At 44.1% G+C, this 17,315-nt stretch overlaps 1 protein-coding gene across 1 annotated transcript in view; it reads left to right on the forward strand.

The window, feature by feature from the left end:
• The window catches only part of LOC311125808 (protein SSUH2 homolog), a 48,534-nt gene extending 33,962 nt beyond the window's left edge, over positions 1-14,572 (forward strand). Inside the window, exons 7-12 of the mRNA XM_084199840.1 lie at positions 711-773; positions 1,942-2,051; positions 10,351-10,443; positions 12,459-12,564; positions 12,742-12,858; positions 13,709-14,572. Of these exons, the coding sequence (XP_084055966.1) occupies positions 711-773; positions 1,942-2,051; positions 10,351-10,443; positions 12,459-12,564; positions 12,742-12,858; positions 13,709-13,843 (624 nt within the window). The 3' untranslated portion in view covers positions 13,844-14,572. The remainder of the gene's footprint in view (positions 1-710; positions 774-1,941; positions 2,052-10,350; positions 10,444-12,458; positions 12,565-12,741; positions 12,859-13,708) is intronic.
• The last annotated feature ends 2,743 nt before the right edge of the window (positions 14,573-17,315 follow it).

Here is a 17,315-nt window from a genome sequence, read left to right on the forward strand (position 1 = left end):
TTCATACTGCCCCCCCGTGGGAATCGAACCCACAACCCTGGCGTTGCAAACGCCATGCTCTACCAACTGAGCTACATCCCTGCCGGCCATTCCCTCCCCTACACTGGGCCAATTGTGCACCGCCCCATGGGTCTCCCGGTCGGCTACAACAGAGCCTGGATTCAAACCAGGATCTCTAGTGGCACAGCTAGCACCGCGATGCAGTGCCTTAGACCACTGCGCCACTCGGTAGGCAATTATTTATGCATAGTCACTTTAACTCTACCCACATGTACATATTACCTCAACTACCTCAACTAGCCGGTGCCCCCGCACATTGACTCTGTACCGGTACCCCCCTGTATATATAGCCTCCCTACTGCTATTTTATTTTACTTCTGCTCTTTTTTTCTCAACACTTTTTTGTTGTTGTTGTTTTATTTTACTTTTTTATTAAGAAATAAATGCATTGTTGGTTAAGGGCTGTAAGTAAGCATTTCACTGTAATGTCTACACCTGTTGTATTCGGCGCATGTGGCAAATAAGATTTGATTTGATTTGATTCTACACATAAAATCAACTTTTTTGTAATTACATCAACTCTACTTTTTTTTGTAATTTATAAATTTTTCCAAGTCCAAAATTCTATTGTAAAGGTTGTGTGTTACACTCCTCACTACTGCTGTGGTTGTTTCAGACGTGTCTCCTCACTACTGCTGTGGTTGTTTCAGACGTGTCACCGATGCCATGGCTGTGGTAGGACGCGCTGCACACACTGTGCTGGGAGGGGAAATGTAAGTAGCAACTCCTCCCTCCTTATTTACATTCCCTCTCTCTCTCTCTCACTTCTCTTTAGACATTTTAGTCAAGGAGGTCCAGGAGTTTTGCCTGAGCAAAGCGACCTGACCAGCAAGTTATAGGGGTGGTTTTTCCGTACATAAATAATATTAAGGCCTATCCCAACTAAATGTCCGAGAATCGTCCCATAGGTTATAACTAGCAGGGTGCTGAGTTGTTTCTGGTCTGGACATGTTGTCAGGGAAACCTCCTGGCCCTGTTTCAGAGGTATTAATAGACTATCCCCTGTTTCAGAGGTATTAATAGACTATCCCCTGTTTCAGAGGTATTAATAGACTATCCCCTGTTTCAGAGGTATTAATAGACTATCCCCTGTTTCAGAGGTATTAATAGACTATCCCCTGTTTCAGAGGTAATAATAGACTATCCCCTGTTTCAGAGGTATTAATAGACTATCCCCTGTTTCAGAGGTATTAATAGACTATCCCCTGTTTCAGAGGTATTAACAGACTATCCCCTGTTTCAGAGGTATTAATAGACTATCCCCTGTTTCAGAGGTATTAATAGACTATCCCCTGTTTCAGAGGTATTAATAGACGATCCCCTGTTTCAGAGGTATTAATATACTATCCCCTGTTTCAGAGGTATTAATAGACTATCCCCTGTTTCAGAGGTATTAATAGACTATCCCCTGTTTCAGAGGTAATAATAGACTATCCCCTGTTTCAGAGGTATTAATAGACTATCCCCTGTTTCAGAGGTATTAATAGACTATCCCCTGTTTCAGAGGTATTAATAGACTATCCCCTGTTTCAGAGGTATTAATAGACTATCCCCTGTTTCAGAGGTAATAATAAACTATCCCCTGTTTCAGAGGTATTAATAGACTATCCCCTGTTTCAGAGGTATTAATAGACTATCTCCTGTTTCAGAGGTATTAATAGACTATCCCCTGTTTCAGAGGTATTAATAGACTATCCCCTGTTTCAGAGGTATTAATAGACTATCCCCTGTTTCAGAGGTATTAATAGACTATCCCCTGTTTCAGAGGTATTAATAGACTATCCCCTGTTTCAGAGCTATTAATAGACTATCCCCTGTTTCAGAGGTATTAATAGACTATCCCCTGTTTCAGAGGTATTAATAGACGATCCCCTGTTTCAGAGGCGATGTCCGTTCTGCCATGGACATGGACGCAGGACAACAGGACATGGACGTAACAACAGGGCCGGCAACAACAGATGTTCCAGCTGTCAGGGGAGAGGAAGGAAGAGGTAAACATTGACAGTATATTTTACATTGAGCAGACGCTCTTATCCAGAGCAACTTCCAGTTAGTGCGTTCATCTTAAGATAGCTAGGTGCAACAACCACATACCACATATCACATTCATAGTAAATACATTTTCCTTCAATACAGTAGCAATAAGTAATCCGTGCTAGTTCCACCATTGCAAATCAAATCAAATTGTATTTGTCACATGCGCCAAATTCAACAGGTGTAGACCTTACAGTGAAATGCTTACTTCCAAGCCCTTAACCAACAATACAGTTTTAAGATAGAATAAACATTTTAAAAATCACACAAACAAATACAGGGGGGTACCGGTACCGAGTCAATGTGCGAGGGCACCGGTTAGTCGAGGTAATTCAGGTAATATGTACATGTAGGTAGAGTTATTAAAGTGACTGTGCATAGACAATAAACAGAGTAGCAGCAGCGTAAAAGAGGGGGGGTGGGGTGGGGGGGGGCAATGCAAATAATCCGGGTAGCCATTTGATTAGATGTTCAGGAGTTTTTTTTATTTATTTTTATTTCACCTTTATTTAACCAGGTAAGCCAGTTGAGAACAGGTTCTCATTTACAACTGCGACCTGGCCAAGATAAAGCAAAGCAGTGCAATAAAAACAACACAGAGTTACATATGGGGTAAACAAAACATAAAGTCAAAAATACAGCAGAAAATATATATACAGTGTGTGCAAATGTAGCAAGTTATGGAGGTAAGGCAATAAATAGGCTATAGTGCAAAATAATTACAATAGTATTAACACTGGAATGCTAGATGTGCAAGAGATTATGTGCAAATAGAGATACTGGGGTGCAAAAGAGCAAAATAAATAACAATATAGGGATGAGGTAGTTGGGTGGGCTAATTTCAGATGGGCTGTGTACAGGTGCAGTGATCGGTAAGGTGCTCTGACAACTGATGCTTAAAGTTATTGAGGGAGATAAGAGTCTCCAGCTTCAGAGATTTTTGCAATTAGTTCCAGTCATTGGCAGCAGAGAACTGGAAGGAATGGCGGCCAAAGGAGGTGTTGGCTTTGGGAATGACCAGTGAGATATACCTGCTGGAGCGCAGACTACGGGTGGGTGCTGCTATGGTGACCAATGAGCTAAGATAAGGCGGGGATTTGCCTAGCAGTGATTTATAGATGGCCTGGAGCCAGTGGGTTTGATGACGAACATGTAGTGAGGACCAGCCAACAAGAGCGTACAGGTCACAGTGGTGGGTAGTGTATGGGGCTTTGGAGACAAAACGGATGGCACTGTGATAGACTACATCCAATTTGCTGAGTAGAGTGTTGGAGGCTATTTTGTAAATGACATCGCCGAAGTCAAGGATCGGTAGGATAGTCAGTTTTACGAGGGCATGTTTGGCAGCATGAGTGAAGGAGGCTTTGTTGCGAAATAGGAAGCCGATTCTAGATTTAACTTTGGATTGGAGATTCTTCATGTGAGTCTGGAAGTTGAGTTTACAGTCTAACCAGACACCTAGGTATTTGTAGTTGTCCACATACTCTAGGTCAGACCCGTCGAGAGTGGTGATTCTAGTCGGGTGGGCGGGTGCCAGCAGCGTTCGATTGAAAAGCATGCATTTAGTTTTACTAGTGTTTAAGAGCAGTTGGAGGCTACTGAAGGAGTGTTGTATGGCATTGAAGCTCGTTTGGAGGTTTGTTAACACAGTGTCCAATGAAGGGCCAGATGTATACAAAATGGTGTCGTCTGCGTAGAGGTGGATCTGAGAGTCACCAGCAGCAAGAGCGACATCATTGATATACACGGAGAAAAGTGTCGGCCCAAGAATTGAACCCTGTGGCACCCCCATAGAGACTGCCATAGGTCCAGACAACAGGCCCTCCGATTTGACACACTGAACTCTATCTGAGAAGTAGTTGGTGAACCAGGCGAGGCAGTCATTTGAGAAACCAAGGCTATTTAGTCTGCCAATAAGAATGCGGTGGTTGACAGAGTCGAATGCCTTGGCCAGGTCGATGAAGACGGCTGCACAGTACTGTCTATTATCAATCACGGTTATAATATCGTTTAGGACCTTGAGCGTGGCTGAAGTGCACCCATGACCAGCTCGGAAACCGGATTGCATAGCGGAGAAGGTACGGTGGTATTCGAAATGGTCGGTGATCTGTTTGTTAACTTGGCTTTCAAATACTTTCGAAAGGCAGGGCAGGATGGATATAGGTCTGTAGCAGTTTGGATCTAGAGTGTCACCCCCTTTGAAGAGGGGGATGACCGCGGTAGCTTTCCAATCTCTGGGGATCTCAGACGTTATGAAAGAGAGGTTGAACAGACTAGTAATAGGGGTTGCGACAATTTCGGCGGCTAGTTTTAGAAAGAAAGGGTCCAGATTGTCTAGCCCAGCTGATTTGTAGGGGTCCAGATTTTGCAGCGCTTTCAAAACATCAGCTGTCTGAATTTGTGTGAAGGAGAAGCGGGGGGGGGCATGGGCAAGTTGCAGCGGAGGGTGCAGAGTTGGTGGCCGGGGTAGTGGTAGCCAGATGGAAAGCATGGCCAGCTGTAGCAAAATGCTTGTTGAAATTCTCGATTATTGTAGATTTATCGGTGGTGATAGTGTTTCCTAGCCTCAGTGCAGTGGGCAACTGGGAGGAAGTGCTCTTATTCTCCATGGACTTTACAGTGTCCCAAAACTTTTTGAAGTTAGTGCTACAGGATGCAAATTTCTGTTTGAAAAAGTTAGCCTTTGCTTTCCTGACTGCTTGTGTATATTGGTTCCTAACTTCCCTGAAAAGTTGCATATCGCGGGGGCTATTTGATGTGTATTCGAGTGGCGCAGTGGTCTAAGGCACTGCATCGCAGTGCTAGCTGTGCCACTAGAGATCCTGGTTCGAATCCAGGCTCTGCTGTAGCCGGCCGCAACCGGGAGACCAATGGGGCGGCGCACAATTGGTCCAGCGTCGTCCAGGGTAGGGGAGGGAATGGCCGGCAGGGAGGTAGCTCAGTTGGTAGAGCATGGTGTTTGCAACGCCAGGGATGTGGGTTCGATTCCCATGGGGGGCCAGTATAATTTTTTTTTTAAATAAATTTAAAAATTTAAAAATAAAATAAAACAATAAAAAATATATATAAAAACAATAAAAATATATGTATGCACTAACTGTAAGTCGCTCTGGATAAGAGCGTCTGCTAAATGACGTAAATGTAAATGTAATGCTAATGCTGTACGCCACAGGATGTTTTTGTGCTGGTCAAGGGCAGTCAAGTCTGAGGAGAACCAGGGGCTATATCGGTTCTTAGTTCTGTATTTTTTGAATGAGGCATGTTTATTTAAGATTGAGAGGAAATTACTTTTAAGGAACAACCAGGCATCCTCTACTGACGGAATGAGATCTATATCCATCCAGGATACCTGGGCCAGGTCAATTAGGAAGGCCTGCTCGCTAAAGTGTTTTAGGGAGCGTTTGACAGTGATGAGGGGTGGTCGTTTGACCGCGGACCCGTTACGGACGCAGGCAATAAGGCAGTGATCGCTGAGATCCTGGTTGAAGACAGCTGAGGTGTATTTAGAGGGTATGTTAGTCAGGATGATATCTATGAGGGTACCCATGTTTACGGATTTAGGGTTGTACCTGGTAGGTTCGTTGATAATTTGCGTGAGGTTGAGGGCATCTAGTTTGGATTGTAGGATGGCTGGGGTATAAAGCATATCCCAATTTAGGTCACCAAGCAGTACGAACTCTGAGGATAAATGGGGGGCAATCAATTCACATATGGTGTCCAGGGCACAGCTGGGGGCTGAGGGGGGTCTGTAGCAAGCGGCAACAGTGAGAGACTTATTTCTGGAAAGGTGGATTTTTAGAAGTAGAAGCTCAAACTGTTTGGGCACAGACCTGGATAGTATGATAGAGCTCTGCAGGCTATCTCTACAGTAGATTGCAACTCCACCCCCTTTGGCAGTTCTATCTAGACGGAAAATGTTATAGTTGGGGATGGAAATTTCAGAATTTTTGGTGGCCTTCCTGAGCCAGGATTCAGACACTGCTAGAACATCAGGGTTGGCGGAGTGTGCTAACGCAGTGAATAACTCAAACTTAGGTAGTAGACTTCTGATATTTATGTGCAAGAAACCAAGACTTTTGCGATTACAGAAGTCGGCAAATGATAGCGCCTGGGGAGTAGGAGTGATACTGAGGGCTGCAGGGCCTGGGTTAGCCTCTACATCACCAGAGGAACAGAGGAGGACTAGAATAAGGATACGGCTAAAGGCTTTAAGAACTGGTCTTCTAGTGCGTTGGGTACATAGAATAAAGGGGGCAGATTTCCGGGTGTTATAGAAAAGATTCAGGGCATTATGTACAGACAAGGATATGGAAGGATATGAGTATATGAGTATATTTATCTTATTTATGTGTTTAATGTCTATTTTTTCTTTCATGTCTGTCTCTCTATGTTTTGCTGTATCGTTGTCTTCAAATTGTTGTTCCATATTCATACCAAATAACTTTCAAGTGCAATTATTTACTAAATGCTGGTACTGAAAATTCAATAAACAAAGTATAAAAAAAAAAAAAAAAAAAAAAAAATCCAATGTTCTGGGTGAAATACCGCTAGCTGTGGCTAATAGCAAGTAGCTAGTTAGCTGGCTAGCTAGTTTCAACTGGAGATTCTAGATAAAGGTAAGTCAATAATAGAATCCGTTCCACATTGAGTGAGGCGGGTTGCAGGAAAGTATATTTTGTAGAAGGATGAAAAGTCTGATAGGGAAATATGTACGAAAAATACAAAAAAACAGGGTATTTACAGGCTATTTACAGACACACGACAAAAACAGAACTGCACTACTACGCCATCTTGGAACAGTCTTATGGCTTGGGAGTAGAATCTGTAAAGAAGCCTCTTGGACCTTGACTTGGCGCTCCGGTACCGCTTGCCATCTGGTAGCAGAGAGAACAGTCAATGACTAGGGTGGCTGGAGTCTGACAATTTTTAGGGCCTTCCTCTGACACCGCCTGGTATATAGGTCCTGGATGGCAGGAAGCTTGGCCCCAGTGATGTACTGGGCCATACGCACTACCCTCTGTAGTGCCTTGCAGTCGGAGGCCGAGCAGTTGCCATACCAGGCAGTGATGCAACCAGTCAGGATGCTCTCGATGATGCAGCTGTAGAACTTTTGAGGATCTGAGGACCCATGCCAAATATTTTCCGTCTCCTTAGGGGGAATAAGTTTTGTCGTGCCCTCTTCACGACTGTCTTGGTGTGCTTGGACCATGTTAGTTTGTTGGTGATGTGGCCACCAAGGAACTTGAAGCTCTCAACCTGTTCCACTACAGCCCTGTAGATGAGAATGGGGGCGTGCTCGGTCCTCTTCTTTTTCCTGTAGTCCACAATCATCTCCTTTGTCTTGATCACGTTTAGGGAGAGGTTGTTGTCCTGGAACCACACGGCCAAGTCTCTGACCTCCTCCCTATAAGCTGTCTCATCGTTATCGGTGATCAGGCCTACCACTGTTGTTTCATCTGCAAACTTAATGATGGTGTTGGAGTCGTGCCTGGCCATGCAGTCATGGGTGAACAGGGAGTACAGGAGGCGACTGAGCACGCACCCCTGAGGAGCCCCTGTGTTTAGGATCAGTGTGGCATTTGTGTTGTTACCTACCCTTACCACCTGGGGGTGGCCCGTCAGGAAGTCCAGGATCCAGTTGTAGAGGGAGGTGTTTAGTCCCAGGGTCCTTAGCTTAGTGATGAGCTTTGTGGGCACTATGGTGTTGAACGCTGAGCTGTAGTCAATGAATAGCATTCTCACATAGGTGTTCCTTTTCTCCAGGTGTGAAAGGGCAGTGTGGAGCGCAATAGAGATGGCATCATCTGTGGATCTGTTTGGGCAGTATGCAAATTGGAGTGGGTCTAGGGTTTCTGGGATAATGGTGTTGATGTGAGCCATGACCAGCTTTTCAAAGCACTTCATGGCTACAGACGTGAGTGCTACGGGTCGGTAGTCATTTAGGCAGGTTGTCTTAGTGTTCATGGGCACAGGGACTATGGTGGTCTGCTTGAAACATGTTGGTATTACAGACTCAGACAGGGAGAGGTTGAAAATGTCAGTGAAGACACTTGCCAGTTGGTCAGCACATGCTCGGAGTACTCGTCCTGGTAATCCGTCTGGCCCTGCGGCCTTGTGAATGTTGACCTGTTTAAAGGTCTTATTCACATCGGCTACGGAGAGCGTGATCACACAGTCGTCCAGAACAGCTGACGCTCTCATGCATGTTTCAGTGTTACTTGCCTCGAAGCGAGCATAGAAGTAATTTAGCTCATCTGGTAGGCTTGTGTCACTGGGCAGCTCGTGGCTGTGCTTCCCTTTGTAGTCTGTAATAGTTTGCAGGCCCTGCCATCTCCGACGAGCGTCAGAGCCGGTGTAGTACGATTCAATCTTAGTCCTTTATTGACTCTTTGCCTGTTTGATGGTTCATCGGAGTGCATAGCGGGATTTCTTATAAGCGTCCGGGTTAGAGTCCCGCTCCTTGAAAGCAGCAGCTCTACCCTTTAGCTCAGTGCGGATGTTGCCTGTAATCCATGGCTTCTGGTTGGGGTATGTATGTACGGTGACTGTGGTGATGATGTCATCGATGCACTTATTGATGAAGCCAGTGACTGATGTGTTGTACTCCTCAATGCCATCGGAAGAATCCCAGAACATATTCCAGTCTGTGATAGCAAAACAGTCCTTTAGCTTAGCATCTGCTTCATCTGACCACTTTTTTATTGACCGAGTCACTGGTGCTTCCTGCTTTAGTTTTTGCTTGTAAGCAGGAATCAGGAGGATAGAGTTATGGTCAGATTTGCCAAATGGAGGGCGAGGGAGAGCTTTGTATGCGTCTGTGTATGGAGTAAAGGTGGTCTAGAGTTTTTTTCCCCTCTGGTTGCACATTTAACATGCTGGTAGAAATGAGGTAAAACGGATTTCAGCTTCCCAGCATTAAAGTCCCCGGCCACTAGGAGCGCCACCTCTGGATGAGCGTTTTCCTGTTTGCTTATGGCCGTATGCAGTTCATTGAGTGCGGTCTTAGTGCCAGCATTGGTTTGTGGTGGTAAATAGACAGCTATGAAAAATATAGATGAAAACTCTCTTGGTAGATAGTGTGGTCTACAGCTTATCATGAGATACTCTACCTCAGGCGAGCAAAACCTCGAGACTTCCTTAGATATTGTGCACCAGCTGTTGTTTACAAATATACATAGACCGCCACCCCTTGTCTTACCGGAGGCTGCTGTTCTATCCTGCTGATACATCGTATAACCCGCCAGCTGTATGTTATTCATGTCTTCATTCAGCCACTACTCGGTGAAACATAAGATATTACAGTTTTTAATGTCCCGTTGGTAGGATAAACGTGCCTGTAGTTCGTCCACTTTATTATCAAGCGATTGTAAATTGGCCAATAGTATCGATGGCAAAGGCAGATTAGCCACTCGTCGCCGGTTCCTTACCAAGGACCCCGATCTCCTTCCGCGATATCTCCTTTTCTTTCTACTGCGAATGACGGGGATGAGGGCCCTGTCGGGTGTCTGGAGCAAATCCCTCTCGTCCGACTCATTAAATAAAAATTATTCGTCCAGTTCAAGGTGAGTAATCGCTGTTCTGATATCCAGAAGCTCTTTTCGGTCACAAGAGACGATAGCAGCAACATTATGTACAAAATAAGTTACAAACAATGCGATATAAAAACACACGAAATAGCACGGTTGGTTAAGCGTCCATAACAGAGAAGAGCTTCTTCATCACTAAGCTATGCTTAACTCACAATCTCTCTCTTCATGATATAAAAAAACGAAGTTAACATGATGTCTACCGCAACGAGGCATTAGCTGGAAATGTAATTTTATATAATGTTATGTAAAGTAAAAGGACAGCAACTGTATACGAAGTGCAACTTGTATTGTATCAATAATGATTAAGTGATTTAATTAGTGATTCATTGATTATAGCTACTTGAGTTTTGATGATTAAACCTCTCCTTTGTTCTGGTTTTCGCCTCCAGATGTACTTTCTGTTGACTGATTTGTTGGCTAATTGATTGATTGGTTGGCTAATTTATTGATTAATTGGTTGGTTAATTGATTGATTTGCTAATTGATTGATTGGTTGGCTAATTTATTTATTAATGTCTCTCCTTCAGGTGTATGTTCTGCCATGGACTTGATTGATTGATCGCTTGCTTAATGTCTCTCCTTCAGATGTATGTTCTGCCATGGACATAATTGATTAATTTGTTGATTGATTGGTTGGCTAATTTATTGATTGATGTCTCTCCTCTAGATGCACGTTCTGCCATGGACATGGCCACAAGACCTGCCCTACCTGCCAGGGCAACAGAAACCTGATGCACTTCATTCAGCTCACCATCACATGGTACTGAACTGGGCCCGTTTTCCTGATGGAACCTAAGTGTTTTTTTGTGTGTGTTTCTTTGTACTTTTTCTCCCCAGTTTCATGATATCCAATTGGTAGTTACAGTCTTGTCCCATCGCTGCAACTCCCGTACGCACTCGGGAGAGGCGAAGGTCGAGAGCTATGCGTCCCCCCCGAAAACACGACCCTGCCCAAGCCACACTGCTTCTTGACACACTGCTCGCTTAACCCGGGAAGCCAGCCGCACCAATGTGTCGGAGGAAACACAGTACAACTGGCGACCGAGGTCAGTGTGCATGCGCCCAGCCCGCCACAAGGAGTCGCTAGAGCGCGATGGTACAAGGACATCCCGGCCGGCCAAACCCTCCCCTAACCCGGACGACGCTGGGACAACTGTGCACCGCTTCATGGGTCTCCCGGTCGCGGCCGGCTGTGACACAGCCTGGGATCGAACCCGGGTCTCTAGTGACACCTCTAGCCTACAAGTGTTTTAACAATGCATTGGTCCTGACACCACGCAGAGAGAAACGCTCACTACTTCGTTGGTGTCGACACTGAAAAGCAGCACTGCTCTCGGATCAGCTTTCTCCATTCAAATCTTACCTTAACATTAGAATTAGTCCACAATGCTGATGACGGATCAGCTCCTAGAGAGATATTACCACCTATGGCTGCAAATAGGCTATTGAGCAGGCATATTATGCCTACCCAATAATAATGCACTAAATCACAGATTTGGCACATCAATCAATCAATCAATCAAATGTATTTATAAAGCCCTTTTTACATCAGCAGATGTCACAAAGTGCTTATACAGAAACCCAGCCTAAAACCCCCAAACAGCAAGCAATGCAGATGCAGAAGCATCATTGCGTACATCATTGCGCACATCTTGTCACACATCATGAAACACATTGAGGCAAAGAAATTACAGGCAGTAGGCCAAGTTGTAAAATATAACTCAATATGATTGAAATAGGCTTGTTGACCCCATGTAGCCCATGTACCGTATATTTTAATGCAGTCATCTCGGTTTTAATTTGAAGCATAATTTTATCCTTCCCCTGTTTGTAACAATTGCAAATACTTTGGCAAACTTTGTATTTGTAATCAACTTCGTTCTGAAGTTATCGTCAGTCACCGTCAGACGGATAGCCTAAACATTGGGATTCTACGGGGAGCTCTTCTGTGAATAAAGTGGAAGGGGAAATTGGCTGCTCTACGAGGGGTCCGGATCACTCGCGGATGTTCAATGGTTTTTAAGAGCCACGTTTCTACCTCGGCTACTAAAGATCCATCGTAAGAAGGTTCTAACGATGGGATCTTAACGCTACAAAGGCTCTGAGAAACTACGCCCAGATCTGTCTGGAGGTCTACTGCAAGAATCTGATCCCACTACATTCAGCTCACCGTCACGTGGTAGTGGACTAGATTGGACTGGATAGCGCTGTTTTAGAGCAGTGATGGGCAACTCCAGTCCTCAGGGGGGCCTGATTGGTGACACACTATTGCCTCAGCTGAAACACCTGACTCCAGTAATCAACTAATCATGGTCTCCTGTTTAGAAGAACAATAACTTTAGTTATGACAGACTTGTCAATAAGTCGCTTTAGGCAAGTCCAAGACAAGACTCACTTCCTGTGTACAGAACAGTCATAATGCAAGCTGAACCAACAGTACATGTTATTGTCCTGCTGAACAGTATTTGTGTAACCTGTAGTATTGTGTCAACTCTAAGTCAACAGAAGCAGTGATTCCCCTTGGATATATTATTATTATTTCAGCAGTGGTGACAATGGGTTAGCGCAATGACATGCTAGCTGTTCCCATAGACTTCCAGTCATTGAGCCAACGACTATCCCATTTAAGAGCGTCACAACAGAAATATATAGGAATAAATGATGACTTATTTTTGGCAGCGGTGGCAACAATTTAGGAGCGGTGGGCCACCGCTTGGTAAGTGAATATCAGAGAAACACTGAACAGAAGCATCCTGTTGCTCCTTTATCCTACAGGAAGAACCACGTGTTTGAGTTCGTACCGGACCGGCTGCCTGAGTTCCCTCTCAAGAAGTTTGAGAAGGTGTCTGGGGACGCGTTCTTCGTTGATGAAAGTATTCTGGTGAAGGTCTATTTTATTTTCCCAAGTGGGTGCTGTAAAGACATGTTAACCCGATCCCAGATCTGTATGTGACCGTTCATGATAGAGAGGTTGGCTAGAACCACACCAGGCTACCTAGTCTGTCACTGTGGTGTATGTTACCATGGACACTAACCTTACCGGGCCCCATTCCCTCAGGTGTACCCCATCGTGGGTTTCCCTGACCAGGAGATCTGTGATGCCTCCAAGAAGGCGTCTCAGGAACACCACAGCAAGTTCTCACCACAGCAAGTTCCCTGTCGCATCCTACAACAGGTGAGTTATCTCTGGGCATATAGCTAGTGTCCTGGTCCAATACTCATTAACCGCATCCTCCCTCCCTCCCTCCCTCCCTCCCTCCCTCCCTCCCTCTCCCCTCCCTCCCTCCCTCCCTCCCTCCCTCTCCCCTCCCTCCCTCCCTCCCACCCTCCCTCCCTCCCTCCCTCCCTCCCTCCCTCCCTCTCCCCTGTCAGTCGTATCCTACAACAGGTATTCTTCTAGTCTTTCAGCCCTGTTAGGGACCTTTCCTAATACTCCTGGATCCTTCCATCCTTTCCTCCCTTCCTGTCCTCTTGTCAGTAGAATCCTGCAACATGAGTCATCCCTGTAAGGGTTCTGTCCCAATACTACTCAACTGCATTCTTTCTTACTTCCTTCCTTCCTTCCTTCCTTCCTTCCTTCCTTCATCCTCTTGTCAGTCGCATCCTGCAGCTGGTGACCCTTCTCTGGGGCTTTTCACAATACTGAACTTAACCAAGCCGAGTCGGACCAAGCCGCTACTGAGCTAGCCCGGTTAGTTTTCCAGCATAGTTTCTGGAGTCAGCCCAGTTTTGATTTGGGTCAGGATGATAGTGTGAAAAGGGTATCTCAGCCTGAGGGCCATGTTGTAATACTCCTGAACGGACTCCTTCCCTCCTGCCGTGCCCCACCCTGAGGCCCATAGCGGCCTGTTTCTTTACTTTTCAACTGCATCTTTTTTTTAAATGCAATTGCCTTTAACGGCCACTAGAGGCCAGCACTGACATCAATATAACAGAGCCTCCCTGGATTGAGGAGGTTTGACGACAGCAGGGACTTGATCGCGTGTCTTTTAAATATCTACTCAAATGTTTCTGTTTCTTCACAGCGTCAAACCATTGAGCTGGTCCCCATCACTCACGCCTTCTATTCCTACAGTGGAAAAGACTACGACTACTTTGTATACGGTCTCGAGAATAAGGTTTTCACTCCTAAATATCCTTCCGCCTGTGTTATATTATAAAGGAAATATCTCATTTTTATTTTTTTATTTTTTTATTTCACCTACCAATAACCTACCAATAATGCAATGGTAGTCCTGTCCTTTTAATGAATATTTCATAGTCATTATAATATGCTTTACTTATTGTTGTATAATCATTGGATAAGGAACATCTACAGTATGCTAGAAATGTGTAACTACCGTCTTATTGATTGTGCATAGAGGAAAAGTCTATCCTGACATTTTTACGTTTGTAATTATTATTATTTTTACTCAAAAGGGTGCTAGCCATTGTGGAACTCAGTGTGTGTAAAATCAGTGCCTGTTCATTCCAGTCATTCCATTTCCTTCACACAATTAAATTGAAAGTATATGCTATACTATAGCAATGAAATCCAAAGTATATGAAGTTGGATAATGGAATATTTTATTCTGAATTATGTCATGTTTGTATGTAACTCTGACGCCTCTCCAGTTTTGATCATAGCGATGGAACCATAGAAATAGAATGAGAAGCAGAATCATTCTAATTCTGTGGAGAATCTAGTCAATCTGTTTCTATGGTTTGGGATCATCCACTGAAGTCTAAACTCAGAGAGTAAGAGAGGTATTGCCAGTGTGGAGCTTGTGTGTGTTTCTAATTGTAATCAATTAAATGGTTTTATATCAATCTGAATTGTAATACATGCACCTTACAACCTACATGGAGAATAAAAACAATACAACGTTTCTATAACCTGTATTTTTTATAATAAATTAAAAAACGATGATTTTGAATATTTGTATTTTTCATCATTTGGAACTGGAAGGGTGGGATAACTTGCTGAATAAAATTAATTACTTGTCTATGCCCGTTGTTATATTACCCAATCAATACTGTATCATGGTGGGCTCGATACACCTGCACAAACACGCTGTTCCCACCCGGTGTGAGTGAAATGAGCTGATATTATATCGGCGAGGGGAGTTGGGAAGCGCAGCGCAGGAGGATGGAGCGTTATAGACTATTGGAGGAGTGGCCTTCCCAGCCCAGCATGCGGAGTTTGTTTATAACGTGTGGAGGGGGACAATGTGGAGACTTCTCACATCACTGCGCTTTTTCAAGGCTTGCCGCGGTCCGTTTCTGTCGCTGTATCGGTAGGCTGTCTGCGGTCAATTTGGAGTGGAATAACTCATCTTCAGGATTCACTATCAACAGTAGAGTGTCTGGTGAGTTTGCAGAAAAGTTTACTGTGTGATAACCGTGATAACTTTGTGTTTACTGTGTGATAACTGATAACTTTGCTGTGTTTACTGTGTGATAACTGGATATGTTTGTAGTGTGCTCTGAGGTAGGCTATGAAGATATTGTGGGAAGGTAAATTCTATAAAGTGAGTGGTCTTCGAGATCATTTTTTTGTTTAGTTGATTAATTCTACCATTTTTTTTAAACAAGCAGACATAAAACTTGAAAAAACTATTTCTAGATCAATCAGTATTCTACCAAAATTATTTTAGACAAACGTTTGTGGCTCTGTATATAACCATTTCTTTCATATCATATGGACATTCACCTTCCTTGAAAATCCACACAGTCAATAAAGCCTAATCAATTTAGACCATGATCTTCTTTCTGAGCTTAGTTATAGGGCTGACTGAGGTTCAGAATGAAACACATTGTCTAAATTGAGTAATTCATTGACTGGATTTTCAAGGAAGGTCCATCTGAAAATGGTAGAAATAGAACATTCAAGTGTAAAGTTTTATGAATGGTCAAGAGAAGTAAGCCAATAGCCATACAGTGAACCACCCCTAACTATATCCCTGGTCCTGTCTGATATGAGTAACGTTCACTGTAGTGAACCACCCCTAACTATATATCTGGTCCTGTCTGATACAAGTAACGTTCACTGTAGTTAACCACCCCTAACTATATCCCTGGTCCTGTCTGATACGAGTAACGTTCACTGTAGTTAACCACCCCTACCTATATCCCTGGTCCTGTCTGATACAAGTAACGTTCACTGTAGTGAACCACCCCTAACTATATATCTGGTCCTGTCTGATATGAGTAACGTCCACTGTAGTGAACCACCCCTAACTATATATCTGGTCCTGTCTGATATGAGTAACATCCACTTTAGTTAACCACCCCTAACTATATATATACTGTATATCCCTGGTCCTGTCTGATATGAGTAACGTCCACTGTAGTGAACCACCCCTAACTATATCCCTGGTCCTGTCTGATATGAGTAACGTCCACTGTAGTGAACCACCCCTAACTATATATATACTGTATATCCCTGGTCCTGTCTGATACGAGTAACATCCACTGTAGTGAACCACCTCTAACTATATCCCTGGTCCTGTCTGATATGAGTAACGTCCACTGTAGTGAACCACCCCTAACTATATCCCTGGTCCTGTCTGATATGAGTAACGTCCACTGTAGTGAACCACCCAAACTATATATCTACTGTATATCCCTGGTCCTGTCTGATACAAGTAACATCCACTGTAGTGAACCCCCCAACTATATATATACTGTATATCCCTGGTCCTGTCTGATACGAGTAACGTTCACTGTAGTGAACCACCCCTAACTATATCCCTGGTCCTGTCTGATATGAGTAACATCCACTGTAGTGAACCACCCCTAACTATATCCCTGGTCCTGTCTGATATGAGTAACATCCACTTTAGTTAACCACCCCTAACTATATATATACTGTATATCCCTGGTCCTGTCTGATACGAGTAACGTCCACTGTAGTGAACCACCCTTAACTATATCCCTGGTCCTGTCTGATATGACTTTCTTGCTGTGACTCTGTCTCCATTGTGTCTTTCCTGCTGTGAATCTGTCTCCATTGTGTCTTTCCTCCTGTGAATCTGTCTCCATTGTGTCTTCCTCCTGTGACTATGTCTCCATTGTGTCTTTCCTACTATGACTGTCTCCATTTCATGCCATTCTACATCATTTTACATGACTGGAGACTTTGGCAGAATCTTTTTTAATACCGCACACATGATCAAAATGATGGGCTACTTTGACACTGACAAACTGAGAATCAGAGATCAATAAAAACGACCTTGAATCCATTAATAGCCTAGGCCTACGTGTGTGGAGACATACTGTAGGCTACAATATGACGAGGAAATTATGATCCTTAACATGCTTTCCAGTTTCACTGACTCACCCAATGACTCGCATCTCACTCGCCGGTGATGGTCGATGCGTTCCTGCCAAAAGCCCATATCTCGCGCTTGTTTTACTTTGTAAAACAATATTTGGACGTTTATCAAATATTTTGTTAGCCTGCAGCAGACAGATTAGAGTCTTCTCTTTCCAGCAGGAGCCATTTGGTTTCCAACCCGTATTTGAAATATTGCGAAAGGCCTGTTCTGTCTCGGTGCTGTTCACTGACAGATTTGCGGCGCGTTCTCGACTGTAGGCTATGCGTTGTTTCTGGCTACACACAACCCACAGCTAGGCAATTTTTTTCAGAGA

This window comes from Coregonus lavaretus (assembly GCF_964263955.1).
Source record: "Coregonus lavaretus genome assembly, contig: HAP1_SCAFFOLD_466, whole genome shotgun sequence".
Lineage (NCBI taxonomy): Eukaryota > Metazoa > Chordata > Actinopteri > Salmoniformes > Salmonidae > Coregonus > Coregonus lavaretus.